Source organism: Alternaria triticimaculans (genome assembly GCF_023758025.1).
Source record: "Alternaria triticimaculans strain BMP 0046 chromosome Unknown scaffold_17, whole genome shotgun sequence".
Taxonomy (NCBI): Eukaryota; Fungi; Ascomycota; class Dothideomycetes; order Pleosporales; family Pleosporaceae; genus Alternaria; species Alternaria triticimaculans.
In genome coordinates, this window is record NW_026055974.1 from 548,865 (window position 1) to 564,920 (window position 16,056).

Consider the following 16,056-nt stretch of genomic DNA (forward strand, 5'->3'; position numbering starts at 1 on the left):
ATATTACCTGGCCGCAAAGAACCAAGACAGGTCGCATAGACCTACAACAACCGGCAAAATGGTCGAAGACAAGTACGTTGCGCCAAGGCACGCCATTCTGCACGAGAAGCCCCAGGAACTGACGATAAGGACAGATATGTGGGACTCATGCTGGCCGTGAGCTCGTCACTAGCCATTGGCGCAAGTTTTGTCATTACGAAGAAGGGCCTCAATGCCTCGATGGAGAAGCAGGGCTTCAACGGCGACGGTTTTGGATACCTACAGAACCCCGTGTGGTGGGCCGGTATAACAACGAGTGGGTGCACACGCGATACCATGCCGTGTGCGTGACTGATAGCATACAGTGGTACTTGGCGAGATCTTCAACTTCGCGGCATACGCCTTCGCGCCTGCCATCCTCGTAACTCCCCTCGGCGCCCTCTCAGTTCTTATCGGTGCGGTACTCGGCTCATACTTCCTGGACGAACAATTAGGACTTCTGGGCAAGATTGGCTGCGCGATATGTCTTATCGGATCTGTCATTATCGTGCTACATGCGCCGCCGGACAAAGAGGTTGAGTCCGTTGAGGAGATCTTGAACCTTGCGCTTCAGCCAGGTACGTTTACGCGTGCTTCTGCCGTTAGGCTACGACAGAGACTAACGCAACGTGTTTAGGATTCCTCTTCTACTGCGCTTTCTGCGTCGTCTTCTGCATCTTCATGATCTACAGTGTTGCGCCCAAGTACGGTCGCAAGAACCCGCTCATTTACCTCTCCATTTGCTCGACCGCCGGCTCCGTTTCCATCATGTTCATCAAGGCCTTCGGTATCGCCCTCAAGATGACATTTGCGGGCAACAACCAGTTCACGCACCCCTCCACATACGTCTTCGTAATCTTGGTGGTCGGATGCATTCTCACACAGATGAACTACTTCAACAAGGCCTTGAGCCAGTTCTCGACAAACATGTACGTTCTGCATCCTCAAGTTTCACCAGCGAGTGCTAACGCACTACTACAGTGTTAATCCGCTCTACTACGTCATGTTCACGACTTGCACCCTCATCGCGTCCTGCCTCCTCTTCCAAGGCTTCAACACCACGTCTGCCGTCAATACCATTTCTCTCCTCTGTGGTTTTCTCATCATCTTCTCCGGCGTATATCTATTGAACCTTTCGCGCGAAGACCCCAACGGCAGCAACGCATACGGCTCGCGTTTCACCGACGGCCCGCCTTCTGACGCCATATCCGGTTTCCCTACAAGACGCAGTATGCAAGCGCGGCGCAGCGAAGAGCTGTTTGAGCGACAGTCGATTGGTGTCGTTCGTGATGGCAGGCCTAGTTATGCGGACGCTGGCGACCGTAGTGCGCTGATGCATGACTACGACGTTGAGAACCAGTTCGAGCTTGGAGATTTGGCCGACAGCGACGATGATTTGGAGGGTGGCCAAAACACCAAACGAACAAGCTTCGACGAGGAGGCAAGGTTAAATGGTAGACTCAGCGGCACAGGCAGAGGGCGTGTGCAAAAAGAGTCGGTACAACCGAAGAGGAACTCGTCAGTCCGGTGAAACAGACCGACTGATGATGACAGTCGATGGGTGCAGGCTTTTGCCAGTCTTGGGCGTCTCAACACATACGGAGACAAGTCCTACGTTTGAGGACACGACTGGTTTACGGAATTGCATTGTATCGCATCGCGGCGTTTGAGGTGAAATTTGTAACATGGGGTTTAGGGTAGTGGAACAGGCGCCTCGGATCAAGGTGCCGGCCACTTGTACTTGTACTATGATAGCATGATATGTATACCCAGAAGGCATAGAGGAAGGATGGTATCTTTCTTTAGCACTCGAATTGCAGATATTTCATATGTTCAATTATCAGGCACCACGTTCACGTGTCACGTACTTTACTACCTCTTTGAGAAGTGCATCTCACATGATACCATGTTGAAGATAATTTACTGTCCGTTCCTGCATTTCTTGGCTTTTGTCATGTTGAACAACGTGATAGCGCGAGCGCGCTAGGCACAGATCTGGTCTAGAACGCGACTTCCATGTGCACAAACAAACCATCATCCTCCACTCACGAACCGACTTCCTCAGCAACGGCCTTTGGGGCCGACTACTTACAGCCATGGCCACGACCGACTCGAGCAATGGGCCGCAGCTGTTGCAGCAAGCGGAGAAAATCTTGCTGCACCCGATACATCCACATCTCATCTCGTACTGCCCTACCATGGATCTCATAGCGCTAGTTACAGATGAGGAGAGCCTCGATGTCTACCGAATCAATGGTCAAAGAGCATTTGGACTGAAAAGAAAGAGCGAGGATTTGCGCGTTGATGCGCTGCAGTGGGAGTTCAACGGCAAGAGCATCGCTGTCAGTTGGAGCGATGGAAGCACGGACTTGGTGAGCGCCGAGACGGGGAAGGTTACGCACAAGGACGTCATGTTGCCGGAAGTCGAGGGCACCACGAGTAGCATGGTAGAAGATGAGAATCCAGCTAGGGTAAGGTGTATAGGCTGGGGCCTGAACTTCATCAATGTGGAGACTGTGAAGAAGCGCACCGGCTTGAAACGGAAGAATGCCAACGGCGTTACGCCTGCGAAGACTGATGTCTTTGGCAATCCGACGACGGAGGAATGGGATGCGTTCAAGGATGATACCACACTGGAGGACTTTCTGCAGCGACAGCCGGACTTTCAGACCTTGGATATCGCGCCTGACCTACCGGATCAGCTTGCTATGATGGATATGGAATCGGTGCTACCCAAACTCCCCGCAATTCCCCTTGCACCAGCATTACCCTTCATGCGCGTCTCACAGGCGGATACTGGAGCGTTCAGTTCGCAAGCGGAGGTGGACTCGCTTCTGCATTCGCATCATCTGAAAGACCACAACTCTGTCGACATGTTCATTCGACTGACCGACCGTGGAACCGTCTACCCCTCGATTTACGACTCGCTCGAAACAGTCAACGTCCAGCTCCCGAGAGCCTGGAACATGTCGAGTACGCCAATACTACATACAAGTCATCCGTACAGCTGTACACACAGCCTCCTGATGCAAACGTCATCGACCACCTCACCACAAAGGAAGAGCATCGCCTATATCCCTCTGACATTGAACTTCATTCCTTCCGCAGGCATCTATCTGCATCTCATTGCAGCAAAGACATCACAACTACAGAATCTGCTCCTGTACATCACTCAGACCCTCCAACGCGTCCGCGCTTTCTTCAAGCACGCGCAAGACCTGCCCCGAAAATTCATGATGAACATTAGCGAAACACTCGAAGAGAAGGAGCTAGGCGATCTTGTCACGAACCTCTTCCACACAGCATGCACAGGAAACTGCAACCCAGTCCTCAAAGAATGGCTTGTCGACGAATTGGCAGAAGCAGGACACAAGCGCTGGGACAACACCGTTACTTCCTCTTTCACCACGCTTCTTGCTCTGCTTCACGAGAACCTCATCCCAGCACTCGACCGTTGCTCCATCGTCATCTCGCGTCTACGTGGTCTTGCGCAATTCCACGACCGAGATTGGATCTTCAGCGGACCAATGTCGTACTTCTCATCGCTGTTAGAGACGCTGAAGAATATGCGATTGCTAGCCCATACAGCCATGTTGTACGCATCGGAAGAGAAAAGACAGTTTCACAGCTTCAGTAAATGGTTAAGATTCACCATTGACTTCGAGGCTACCGAATTGGACTCGCAGTCTAGAGCTGAGATGGAACAGCGCGATCCCGGGGTCGATGTTTCACAGGTGCTGGCGTATATTCAATATGGGCTTACCAAGTCGGATGTTACGCCGTTTCTCAGACCAGAGGCGCAGTTGGATGGTAAAGCCAAGGGGAGAGAGGAAGCGAGCTATGATGATACGAAGAAGGCTATCGAGCTGTTGAAGGAAGGTGCGACGTTCAAAGAGGAGGCGTTGTGCTTGGAACATGTTCTTGGACATTTGAGCACAGGTGTTACGGGGCTGCTGAAGCAGATTAGTAGGTGGCAGGAAGCCAATATCCAGATGAACTCTGGTGTTGTTCTTGAAGAGGTTGATGAGGCCGGGGAGATGGGTGTACTGGACATGAGAATGGTGTTTGAGGTATGCTGCCCTACTTCCTTCTTCCACCAACGCTTAAGATGTCATACATACTAACACTACACAGCCATCATCGACCTCAGACAGCATGAGTACCTACATCGCGCTCTCACCCCCTTCATCGCCGACTCTCTTACACATCCACCGCCTCTCTCACAAAGAGAGTATATCCAATCTACAGCGCGACATCCACGCCTACGCCATCTCAACCCTCGACTTCTCATCCGCCTCCCAATCGACCAAAAACATCAAGATTCTCGACGCAAAATTCGCAGACAACGCCTGTCTCCTCATCCTCTTGCAGCTCCCCTCAGAGGACAAATCGCTATCAAACGTCATCGTCTCGCTACCGTACACACCCGCCGCGAATGACATACCTCACCAACACCCTCTCATCACCTACACCCCGCTTCCGCAGTCTGCGCTACAGCAACATTTCCTCCCGCAAGGCACACCTCCGCCGTCGCCACGAAACAAGATAGTTATTACGCAAGAGCTGATTGAGAGGCACACGCAACATGTGTTTGAAGGCCGGTTCACTCCGATGAAGTTGGTTGTGAATGGCAGGAAGGGCAGGAGAGTGATTGTTGTGTTGGGCGATGATAGGAAACATTACCGTGTGCTGGATATGGACTATAGGATGAAGAAGGAGAAGGAAGACGGGGATGGGGGTAGTGGGACTGGGACTGAGAGCGAAGCGGAGGACAGAGATGGCGATGTGGAGATGGGTGGAGCGTGAGGGTCGTTGATCTGTAACAATGTCCGATTCCAAAAACCAAGCCGTGACATGCGTTAATGCGACATGAGAACCTTGAGGGATCTGCTATCGAAAATATTTCGTATGAGAACACAACGTCACAGCACAGACAGATACAACGAATGGTGGACGATATCAGAAGTTCAGACCAGATGCATTTTTCGGAATCACATTCCCTAAGAACCTATCATGCATGCAAGCCACAGTAGAAGAAAGCCTAGCTTGCCGAGAAGTTTCCATTTCGTTATAACGCCCGGCCACCCGCATATAGAGGTATGGAGAGAATAACCGACCGCATCTTTGTCGTTCCTGTCGTAGACCAACGCCACCAGATCACAAAGCACCACTCTAGTCCTTTGTCTTCTGGGTACCACGGAGCAGACCTGTCCTCCGCGCGGCGATGAGACCGGCCTTTTGACCCTGGGTGGCGTACCGGGAGATGGTCGAGGCTTTACCGATATGCTGGTGGTTACCACCACCGTGGGGATGGTCGACGGGGTTCATGGCAACACCACGAGTCCTGGGCCAGCTGTTGCGCTTGGCAGCGAACTGTGGGGTGTTAGTGATTGCGCTGGTCCAAATACGACCACAATACATACCTTGTGCTTAGCACGCGACGCCTTCATGAGAGGCTTGTCTGTGCGGCCACCTCCAGCGACGATACCGACCATACCACGGCATGAGCTGGGAAGGACCTTCTTGGCGCCAGATGGGAGCTTGACACGGGTCTTGCCCTCATCAGGGTTGTGGCCGATAACGGTCACGTAGTTACCGGAGGTACGGCCGAGCGCACCACGGTCACCGTTCTTGTCTTCGACGTTGGTGAGGACGGTACCTTCGGGGACGGAAGCGAGGGGGAGGACGTTGCCGATGGTGAGCGCAGCGTTCTTTCCGGCGTAGATGAACTTGGCAATGTTAGATATAATTCGCGTTGTTGCGGCCCAGGGTATTTCGACTGACCTGGCCAGTGTACATGCCCTCGTTGGCGATGAAGGTCTCGGTGTTCTGCTTGAACTTGTAGGGGTTGCGGAAGGTGACCCTGGCGAGGGGAGCGCCTGTTCACGATATCGTTAAAAATGGCCCAGACGTCCAATTCGCGGCTGGGTACTCACCACGACCGGAGTCGTGGACGATCTCCTTTACGACACCCCGAATGTAACCATTGCGCTCAGCCTGCACCCATTAGCCCTCATATCCCAATATGTGTGTGTCCAATATCGCGATTGTGCGGGCGGCGAACGTACGAAGTCGAGCGTGCGGAACTGGGCGGGGTTCTTGTTCAGGCGGGTGTTGGCCGTGAAGATAGAGCCGCGACCCTTACGTTGGTTGCGAATGACCCTACCCATGACGACGGTGTTGATGTGAGTTGGATTGTCGGTCGTTGGAGTTCGCACAATGGATAGGTATTTCGACAAGAGCCCACGTCGCTTATTTTTTAGTGGGTGCACGGGCCACTCTCTCCAACGTGGGCGACGCCCTGGACGCTCGTCATCCACAACAACAGCAAGAGCGTCATTTACGAATTGCAGAATCTATAAGAGAAATTGTATCGACTGTGACCATGGAACAGGGTCCGTCAAAACGAAATCCCAAATCAGCATCGCAACCCTCGAACCTTCGTTGAGAAGACGCGTCCCAACTTCGGTGGCTTGTTAGACGAACATCATCAAACTATTCGCCCCAGATCCAGAAGTTCCAACGGAGAACAGTACACATTCTCGACTCAGATTAGGACCCGGTCTTGCTTTGCGCTGGTCATTGAAGTGCGCGATGACTGTGGTAGCTTTGAGGTTTTCAGAGAGTCTGCCCTCGGGGAAACATGCCGGCCGTATTTCTGAGTCTGTATGTAGTAGTGTGTCCAGCCCTACTAACACTGCATCGGTGCACGATAGGAGTGAAAGAAGCGCGAGGCCGATACCGCGAGCATATACGCGACACAACTGCAGTTTATCAATCAACGCATTTGGTCGCGTTCAGAATTACGAAACTTGGGCCTTCGAAGTTAATACTCATTATGCATTGCACTGATACCCCAGAACGAAGCGAGTATGCACTTATCAGTGGAACACATCCACGTAGCCATTGTGAGGCGCATACACACCTCGAAGTCATCACATTCTTATTCAGAGGGATTCTTGATCCTCGGTCTTCAAGATCTCCATACCCGGAAGTTACCGCGACAAAGTCTGCATCACCTTATTCTCTTCCTATACGACTCCAAATATCTATGTTGTGTCTTTCATCGCAAACTCAATAGCGGACGTCTTCCAAAGTGCCAAGCTCAAGGATAATCGTTCTTATAGCTAAGGCTGGAATTTAACACTTGTACCATTCATCACAGCAGCTCACTATTCAGTGGTCACCTCGACATCACGCGAAACATCACAAGCAGGAAGGAACAAGTTTTATAGCTGTCTGTCTTCAAGACAACAGACCAGAGTGAATTTTTTCCAGCAAAAAGATGCAATATGTACATGCGAGGAGTGCGTCAAGACCCCAAAGAATCGAAGAAAGGAATGAAGAAAACCAAAATCTGCAACAAGAAAACCCTCGACAACCAAGATCTCCCGTCGACTGCATTGCGCCAGCGACTAATCAGTTCTTGATCCAGGTCATTGTCCAAAAGCCACTCAGTGGCCCTCATACAAAAGTGTGTCAACACTCTATGAGCCGGTGATGGTGTACTGGGACTTGCCAGCAGCGTTGCCCCAGCCCTCAGTGGCAAGAGTCTGGTAGTTGTGCTGACCGAGGTTCATGCCGAGCTTGGCCCAGGCGTCGAAGTGGCACTTGGTGGTAACAGTGCCGCTGCCGGGCCTCTTGTTCACACGGTTGGAGATGTACTGGGTGAAGGTGGTGGTGCCCTGGATGGAAGGCTGGTTGACCTGGGTGTGCTTCCAGATGTCGTAGACGGAGCCGTCGCAGGTGACCTGGCCCATCTTGGTGCCCTGGGCGGAACCAGCACCGTTGGAGGTGTACTCCTGGATGTAGTACTCGACCAAGGGGCCGGTGGTCCATCCGTAGACGGAGACGAGAACAGTGCCGGCTTGGGGCGTGGTGGAGCCCTGGAAGTTGATCTTGCGGGTCGTGCCCTTGTTCCAGCCCTTTCCAACGACGAAGTCGCCGGCGTTGGAGAAGTTGACGCTGTAGCCGTTGTTGGTGGGGCTGAACTGGACGTTGCCAGAGGTCTTGTAGTTCTGGTTGTAGTCCTGGCGGGCGGCGAGGCTCTTGGAGCCGAGCTCGAAGTCAGGGACATCGGCAGTGGGTGCGGCAAAGGCAGAGCCGGCAATGGCGGTGAGGCCGAGGACCATAGAGCTGAAGGCAACCATTTTGAAGATTGAAAGGTTGGAAAAGTGGGTTTGTTGTAAAAGAACGTTGATTGGTAGTGAAGAAGAGAATGTGGAAGTGAAGGCTGCTTGTGTAGATGCTTGGTGGTGAGCTTAATCGTCCTTCCAAGCCTTGGTCTATATACGACTTGACGGTTAAAAGGCTGTAAACATCTCGCACCAAACATATTGCGATTGTTTCAAGGTCCATGACCGAAGCCGCTGTCGCCTCGCCATCTGAGCGCTTGCCACTATCCGCATGCAAACGTGCTCCCGAGCCCCGGGGGACGCATTCCGTTGCTCGAACCCTGGTCCTCAGACCATTCCACCAGTAGTGTAAATGAGCAGTACCCCCGATTAATTAAGCTCCGTCAAGCTACGGTAGATGACTATAGTGTTCTGTGGGGAAGCCCTGGCGTTTCCTCCCATTCCTGCAGATGGTTGCATGGATCGGCGTGCTTATTTCCCTCGGCAAAAGCTTGGGAAGGCTTGGATACCCTGGGACTTCCTGCCATGCGAAGAAACATACCGGTGGCTATTCTGGCAGCATTGACGTGTTCTGTGACCGAGTACAATGTGAATGCGGTGTAAGGGAGGGGGGAATAGTCATGTGTGCCTGTGCTGATCGCGTCAGACGGATCCAGGCGTCTTTAGGCAATCTCACCAGCAGCGGCCGCTACGGAGAGCCGAGAGAAGTACCGGCGGGAGCACGCGAAACTCTCAGCAACAGAAGGTTCTGACAGTCGAACGACACTCGTCCATCATTCTCTCGGTGTTCTTACTGTACGATCAATCCATCAAAAGAAACAATAGTAACTGCAATGCCTGGACGACCCACAACAACACCGTCATGCAAACAAGACTACAATGCAGATCCCCGGTGAAACACCCTTAGGGCATCAACTATCCATCGCCTCATGTTTCTGAGGCACAGCCCGCCACTATGCGCATGAGACAGCGCCACATGTCATGACGTTTCCACCAGTTTCGCGCAAGGTGCTGTCTCCTCAACTTGTTCCGATAATAGAAAGACGGCAGAACACCCTAGAAGATCAATGATCATCATCAAGGCAAAAGTCATGGTCAGAAGATTTACATATTAGTCCGCGAAACGAGATCGAACCGGTGGTGCTAGCCAGAGGGCGAGAAGGATACGGCCCAGTGCGGGTGAACAGTTCCTGCATCGGTTCAGCTGAAACATCGCGTACCCGCCGCGGGAACCTCCCTCTCATTTCCGATCATGCTCTGTTGACGTTCTGGGCCCACGTTTATGTTCACGACGACGTTCTTTTCCAACGGTCTAGATTGATGTTGTTTCTTCATCAGCTGGAAAACAAGGCCGTTGAAATGAGAAACAGATATCAACCGGGAACAAGATTGAGCAACGTAATGATATACAGGTCGCGTGAGCGAGAATACTGCCTCAACGACTTCAGCCATAGGCCGGTCCGTAGTGACGCCGCGACGCCGTTGTGCAAGCCTAGGGCACCTGCCGCCGAATATAGTGCAGGCATAACTTATGTACATGGAAGGTAAGGCGCAACAATGCAATTCGCCTTCGAGACGCTCCTGACAACACAGTAACAAGCACGAATGCTTTCGTCCACCCTCTAGCGCCGCGTAGCCTCAATGGCTTTCTCCAGACCGACGATCCTCAAACTCTTGCCTCGGCCAAGTTTACCGCTCATCAAGCCAGCAGCGGGGATGAGCTTGTCGTCCCAGTGTCGGAACAGAACCTTCATGTCGCGAGGTACACCTTCTAGTACGACCGTAGTCACGGGCATGAACGGACGGTCTTCTTCCGATACAGCGAGCATGCCGTACGCTTGCGCGAACATCAGAGCCGTGGAGAATGCAGGCGCTTGTGTGCGAGACAAGGGGCCAACGATACTGCGAAGAATTAGTGAACTGTGGCAGACATCTGCAATGACGGGGCAACTTACATGTACATCTCGAAGAACGCGTCAAGTACATATACGTTCTCCGGCTCCAGATCCCTCTGCGAGAAAGGCATAATCTCCTTGACCTCGGTCTTGACAGCACCGTGCGGCGTCTTGGGCGTAAGCGGCGTCTGTGGCCTCTGTTCAGCAGCGTTCCAAGACGGTCTCCGCAGCAGCGGTGCGAAAAAGGAGCTGCTCACCTGGAGTGCTTGGCCCCATCCTGCCGGTTGGCCGGTCGTTTGTTCAATCTTGTAGAGACGCACGCGGTACTTATCCGAGGTGGCTTTGTAGCGCCAGTGGTCTGCTGAGCGTGGGATGGCAGGACCCTTTGCTGGCACTTGAGAGGGAGGAAATGTGTTGTTGAGGAAGGCTTGAGGTTCGGCACCCTCGTCGATCTCGTTGTAGTCGCCCGTGGGCGCAAGGTCCATGCCCATGAGGCGAGCACCGGACACCTCCTCAGCGGAACAGCCGCGACCTTTCCATAAGTATACCTTGCCGGTCGAAGTGGAGACGAGGTAGGGAAAGGCGGAGCATAGGCTCTTGAGAGAGTAGTCTACTTCATCAAAGGCGAGGTGTCCGAGATGGCGACGGCCGCAAAGCATGAACTCCTTGGATCCTGGCTTTGCGCCACGTCGTGTGATGACAATACCACCCAGAGCCTCAAAGAAGTTCGGTGTCTCTTGACCTTGACGGATGACTAGAAGTGTCCCTTGGTTTTGTCGTGCGTGGTTCTTTGCGAAGAGTTGCACATCATCCAGAGTAGGTTCGGGCACACCATTGCCGGCCCATAGGTACACGTCCGTGTGTCTTCCGCCCCTTGCATCACCATAGACGTGCGTGCACAAGTACATTGAATCTTGGAACAAGATATGCTCTTCTTGCATGGGTATAGATGTAAGTCTCCCGTCACCGGTTACTTCTTGGATCTGCTTGCGTAATGTACGAATCTTTCCTGACGGACCAAGGTCAAGTGGTGGCGATTTTAGTGTGTACATAGTGTCTACGTTGTCGGGAAGCTGGCCCTCTGTGACGGGCGCTTCATCAAAGAAGTCGGCAAACATCCCGTCGTGCTTTGGGATGGTTGGCGATACAATGGATGGCTCTGAGAATGGCCTGTTGGCGCTTCCTGGTGGTGACATAGGCGCGTTCTTGGGTAATTGAGGACTTGAGTCCCGTGACCGAGACGCGACAAATCCTCCCAGACTTCCAAGGCTGAAGCCCAGGCCAACAGGCTTCGGCTTTGGTGGCAGAGGTTTCGATTCAGTCGGTGACTGTTGGCTGGGCTGTGGCGGGTTGGGAAGGGCCTTGGTTTCTGGCTCTGATGAGTGAACCAGTCCGGCGTCCTTCATCGCAGCTTGTTCGTCCGCTTGCGTTGGTAGCTTGATGGGGGACTTCACCCTTGTTGGAGCGGGTGATGAAGACGCCGACGACCTACCCCATAGCGTGGTGGCGCTCTTGACCGAGGAAAACGTCGTCTTCTCGGGCGAGGGCTCATCCTTAGCTGGTGAGATCTCTACATTGGGTGTTGATATTTCCCTAAGTGGCGTTGATCTAGGACTCTCCGCTGCTGGTTTTGAAGGCACTGTTTGCGGCAACGTCGGGAGTGGACGGGAGAATCGAGAATGCGATGTCGGTGTCGGTGTGGGTGATGCGGACGTTGGTGTTTCGACTGGCTTTGGTAGTGGAGACTTCATCGGCGTGCTATGCGATCCAGAGACGCGTCTTTCAAATTCTTGAGATGTTGGCTTGTTCGGTACTCTGGGTGATGATGGTTTCGGTGAGTTGATAGACTCGGGCCGTGGCGTCTTCGGGGTGGCTTGGGGTCCAGATACTCTTCGGTCGAGCTCCAGAGACTCTGGCTTCTTGGGAAGCTCCGGAGTGGACGTCTTTCCGAAATTTCCGGAAGAGATGCGCGATGATTTGGCAGGCGTGGCAGGCTTATCAGTCGACGACTGTCTGACCGGCGTCCTGGCTACTGGTCGCTCCTCTGATTTTCCGTTAGTCTTGGAAACCTCGGAGCTAGGAAGGACATGCTCTGGTTTCACCAAAGGAGCAACAGCAGCAGTAGGTACCTTCTCTTGAGCCTTTTCCTCAACCTTGTCCTGAGCCTTGTCCTGAGCCTTGTCCTGAGTCTTTTCCGGTCCGGCAGTCGTGGATTTCGGCGCCCTTCGCTTCGGTCCGCGGGCGCGACCCTTGGTCATGTGTTGCAGCTCTGGGGCAGGTCCAGTCTTCTCTTCTTGCGCAGGCCTGGTAGGAGACACGTCTACCTCAGCACTTGATGTAGACTTGTTCGTCGCAAGAGGTGGTGGCCCTCGAGCGAGCATACCGGCTAGTGCAGGGTTGAAGCGACCCGCGAGCTTGCCAGACATGGCTGGCTCTTTTGTCGTAGAGGATGCGGGCTGTGCTGGCTTATCATTCATGATGGCCTTGTTTGCAGCTAAACTCTTCCTCCTGACCAGAGCTTCTGGTATGGGTTCTGGTTCTTTCGGAGCGCCAGCCTTTGGGTCACTGTCTGCTCGGCTCAGGCCCTTTTTCTTTGCAATAGCTTCTGGTGTTGGAGGAGATGGTTTCGATGCGCTGTCGGATCGCTTCAATGCCGAGCCCTCTTCCTGGGCCTTGTCAAAGATGGTGGATTTCCTCTTAATGAGGCTCTCCCTGAACTCGTCTTTCCGGACTGTAGGCTTGGGCCCACCAGTCACGTTAAGCGCGGTCTTCCCTCGTGTGATGTTATCCTTGAGCACGTCAGGCGCAACATAGTTCTTGGTTTCGGCCTTTCGTAGCCGGCCAAAGACGTTCTGCAACTCATTGACCTCGCCATCCTTCTTCGAATTGTCAGGCGGCGGTCGGCGTGGCTTCAACCCGGCGCGGAAGTCCTTCTTGGGTGGGGTTTTCGGCCTCGCCGCTGGAGACCCACGACCTGTATCCTGTGTGAATCGCGATGCCACCGGCTTGCCTTCGGTGGGCGTTGCTGGCTGTTCAGCTGTTGGCGGCGGTGATTGCGATTTGGTGGGGGTAGGAGCGGGTGCTTCTACAGCAGCCTTTTCAGGAGCGTCCTTGACGACTTCAGGCTCAACTACCGCTGCTGGTGTCTCAGTCGCGAGCTTGGATTCCGACTTCTTGGCGAACAAGGGCTTCGGTGCCAATGCGGGTGTTGGGCTGGGTGACTGCTCCTTGACTGTCTCCATCTTCATGGGCTCAGCGCCTTCCTCCTTCTTGGGGGACTCGGGTCGGCGAAGACCGACAGGCTTCAGTTGTATGTCCTTGATGGGCGAGGTGCGACCAGACGATGGCTCTCCGAACGGGCTGCCTTTGCCCAGGTCAACACTACTGCGCTGTTGCTTGATGCGGTTGATCTCTGCCATCCACGCAGGCTGCGCCGGCGCTGCTTGCTTGGGCTTGGGCGACTCTGGCCTGCTCAGCGCGCTCTCCAGCCAAGTCGACTTTGTAGGGCTCCACCGCTTCGAGGGGCTCGGGGGCGAGAAGTCGTCGTTGAGTGCGTCCTTGTCGCTGAAGGTGGACGCGACAGACTTGGCTCGGCTGTGACGGTGAGGGAGGGCTGGCTTCACGAACTCGTCTTTGGGTGCGCTGTCTTTGTCGGCGCCCGTGATGGTCGCATTGCTGTAGCTCGAGGCGGGACGCGAGGAGGACGAAGGTTCGATGGAGTTGTCTCTGCTCAGACTAGGTCGGTCGAGGCCGGAGAGTGAGCCGTAGCCTGTTATGGCACTTCCGCGGTTGCTCAGGGTAGAGTTTTGTCTGCTCAGGACTGGCGGTGTCTGGGTGCTCCACCGCTTGCTTACGCTATCGCTGCGTTTGAGCATCGCGCTTTGCACGAAGCCGCCCATGCCCTTGGTAGGCGAGGCAGATCGTTCCCGTTCGGGCGAAATCCTCCCTTGTGTCGGCGACATGGCAAGGGCGCGTGCGGCACGTTCGCTGTCCCCACCGTCGATCGAGGAGCCTTGTTCAGACGGCGGGGCGAACTTTTGCGAGTCGAGCGTTGGGAGAGGAGAGCGCCCCTTGGCGAGCGGCTCAGCGTCGCCCCCTGATACCGACGTGTTGGTGGAAAAGCGGTTGCTCAGCATGGCGCTGCCGCGTACCGAGCCGCCGCGAGAGCCGGGCGAGCTGGAGCGTATGCTTTCGGCAGGCGGGCTACTGACCTCGGGCTCTGTTGTAGACTCGCGTGACATGCCCGGCAGCTGTCTCCTGCCCGACACGGAACCTGTCTCTGAAGCTGCCTCGTCCTGGTTTTTCCTGTATGCCGCTGCGCCCCTTCCACTGTCCTGTGTCTGTCGGAAGAACGCTGGGTCCTTGGCGCCTAGCGAGGCGGCGATGGAGGTTCTGGAGGGATTGGCCTCGGGCGACGAGGGCGGCTCGGGCGTGTTGCTGGCTGACGGGCGCTCGGGGGACCGCGATGCGACTGACAGCGGCCGCCGTATGCTGCCGGACTTGGGCCTCTGGTTCCACGATAGGGTGCCGGAGCGCCCCAATGCGGCGGCGCTGGTGGCGGGCTTCTTGGGCTCGGTGTCGTCGAGGGCGGAGGGCGTGGGCGAGCTCGTGAGGCGCTGCAGCGAGTCGTCGCGGGCGGCGTCTTGACTTGGCGGGCTCATGGCGGGCGTGGGCGTGCTGGCAGCCTTTTCCTGCACCGTTCGGGGCGTGGCAGCTTGAGAGCGCGGGGACTGGGGCGTATATGGCTTGTCGGGGGAGATGGAGCGGGCTCGCTCTGTTTGGGTCAACAGCCGTCGTGAACTCTAACGGGCATAAAAACAAACCTGCTCTGCGCGCTAGTCGCTCGCTGCGGCCCTGTATAAGCTCCTCTTCGAGCTTCTTGACACGCTCGGCATCTTCGCGGTCCCGCTGGTCGCCCAGCCGTTGAATCCGCTGCACAAACTCGGAAGGGTCGATTTCCCTCTCGTCGGACGCCATGGTGCTTGTGGGCGACGAGAAAGGCAGGCTATCACTGGCCAATGTGCGCTACGGGAGTTATGCGCAAGGATTGAAGCTGCTCGGCAGTGAGATGAATCCCAGGCGGATCTGGGAGCTAGACGGTCGTTAAATTACTTTGACTCGGTTATGTCATTCCTAGCCAGAATGCTCGGGTATGTTTCAGATGCGATGTCGACGTAAGCCCGCGGACAGGTAGCACCAAATGAGCGAATGATGAAGAGAAGCAGCGAGATAGAGGGATGCAGGTCGTCCAGACGGCCTCGGTGGCTGTTTGTTTATACCATCGACGTCCAGCTGCGGCCGGTCGACGCCAGCTCCACACTTGGGCGGTTGGAGCTTGTCATTCGACTACCGCTATACTACCCGCATCCAGCCTTTGGGCTGCCGTGCCCCTGGCACCGCGATGCATGCCGGCAAGCATCAATACAAGAACAGTCGCGCCTTTGCATCCTGCACCACCCACTCCAGCCCCTCCTGCAAGTTCATTCCCGTCATGGCACTGCAGGCCATAATGTGCCATTTGTGTGTCTTGATGGCGTCGAGTCGCAGTCCCTGTACGCCGCCGTCAGCATTGGCCCGCCAACCAGGCTCAACATCTTCCTAAGCCCTCACCCACCTCGCGAATCTCGTCTTCCGTCATGGACCCCGGCACATCGCTCTTGTTTTTGAACACAAGCAGACTGGCTCCAGACAAACGCTTCTTTCGTTAGCTCGTGACGCTTGGGAGGGTTCATGCTTGTGCAAACCTCTTCCAGCAGCAACCCCGCCAATTCCTGTCGACAATCGTCTATCCGCTCGCGGTCAGTCGCATCGACAACCCAGATGAGCGTGTCAGTCTTCTCAAAATAATTCTTCCAGTACGTCCGCAATGTCTTCTGGCCACCGACATCCCCTGTGCTGTTAGTACACGCTTGTGAGGGAACAACCAGGTGCAGTACATATATTGAGTTTGTAACTGTTCCGTCAGTCTCATCAGGCGGCCAAGGTTTGTCATACGTACCCATCATACT

General features: G+C 54.7%; 4 protein-coding genes across 4 annotated transcripts; 1 reads left to right on the forward strand and 3 right to left on the reverse strand.

Moving 5' to 3' along the window:
- Positions 1-58: 58 nt before the first annotated feature.
- Positions 59-4,824, forward strand: J4E78_008958 (uncharacterized protein; the record flags this gene model as incomplete). The annotated part of the gene is made up of 7 exons (XM_049369556.1): positions 59-72; positions 135-295; positions 345-596; positions 656-947; positions 1,000-1,536; positions 2,012-4,088; positions 4,153-4,824. 7 exons carry the CDS (start codon positions 59-61, stop codon positions 4,822-4,824), a joined length of 4,005 nt encoding a protein of 1,334 aa, XP_049218880.1.
- Positions 4,825-5,190: 366 nt separating this feature from the next.
- On the reverse strand, positions 5,191-6,188 carry RPL2 (60S ribosomal protein L2; the record flags this gene model as incomplete). Its single annotated transcript, XM_049369557.1, has 5 exons — positions 5,191-5,391; positions 5,442-5,747; positions 5,803-5,897; positions 5,955-6,015; positions 6,087-6,188. The coding sequence occupies 5 exons, from the start codon at positions 6,186-6,188 to the stop codon at positions 5,191-5,193; spliced, it is 765 nt and encodes a 254-aa protein (XP_049218881.1).
- Positions 6,189-7,505: 1,317 nt separating this feature from the next.
- J4E78_008960 (uncharacterized protein) lies at positions 7,506-8,168 on the reverse strand (the record flags this gene model as incomplete). Its single annotated transcript, XM_049369558.1, has 1 exon — positions 7,506-8,168. The coding sequence occupies one exon, from the start codon at positions 8,166-8,168 to the stop codon at positions 7,506-7,508; it is 663 nt and encodes a 220-aa protein (XP_049218882.1).
- A 1,607-nt stretch (positions 8,169-9,775) lies between these two features.
- J4E78_008961 (uncharacterized protein) lies at positions 9,776-15,025 on the reverse strand (the record flags this gene model as incomplete). Its single annotated transcript, XM_049369559.1, has 3 exons — positions 9,776-10,055; positions 10,109-14,822; positions 14,872-15,025. The coding sequence occupies 3 exons, from the start codon at positions 15,023-15,025 to the stop codon at positions 9,776-9,778; spliced, it is 5,148 nt and encodes a 1,715-aa protein (XP_049218883.1).
- Positions 15,026-16,056: the final 1,031 nt, after the last annotated feature.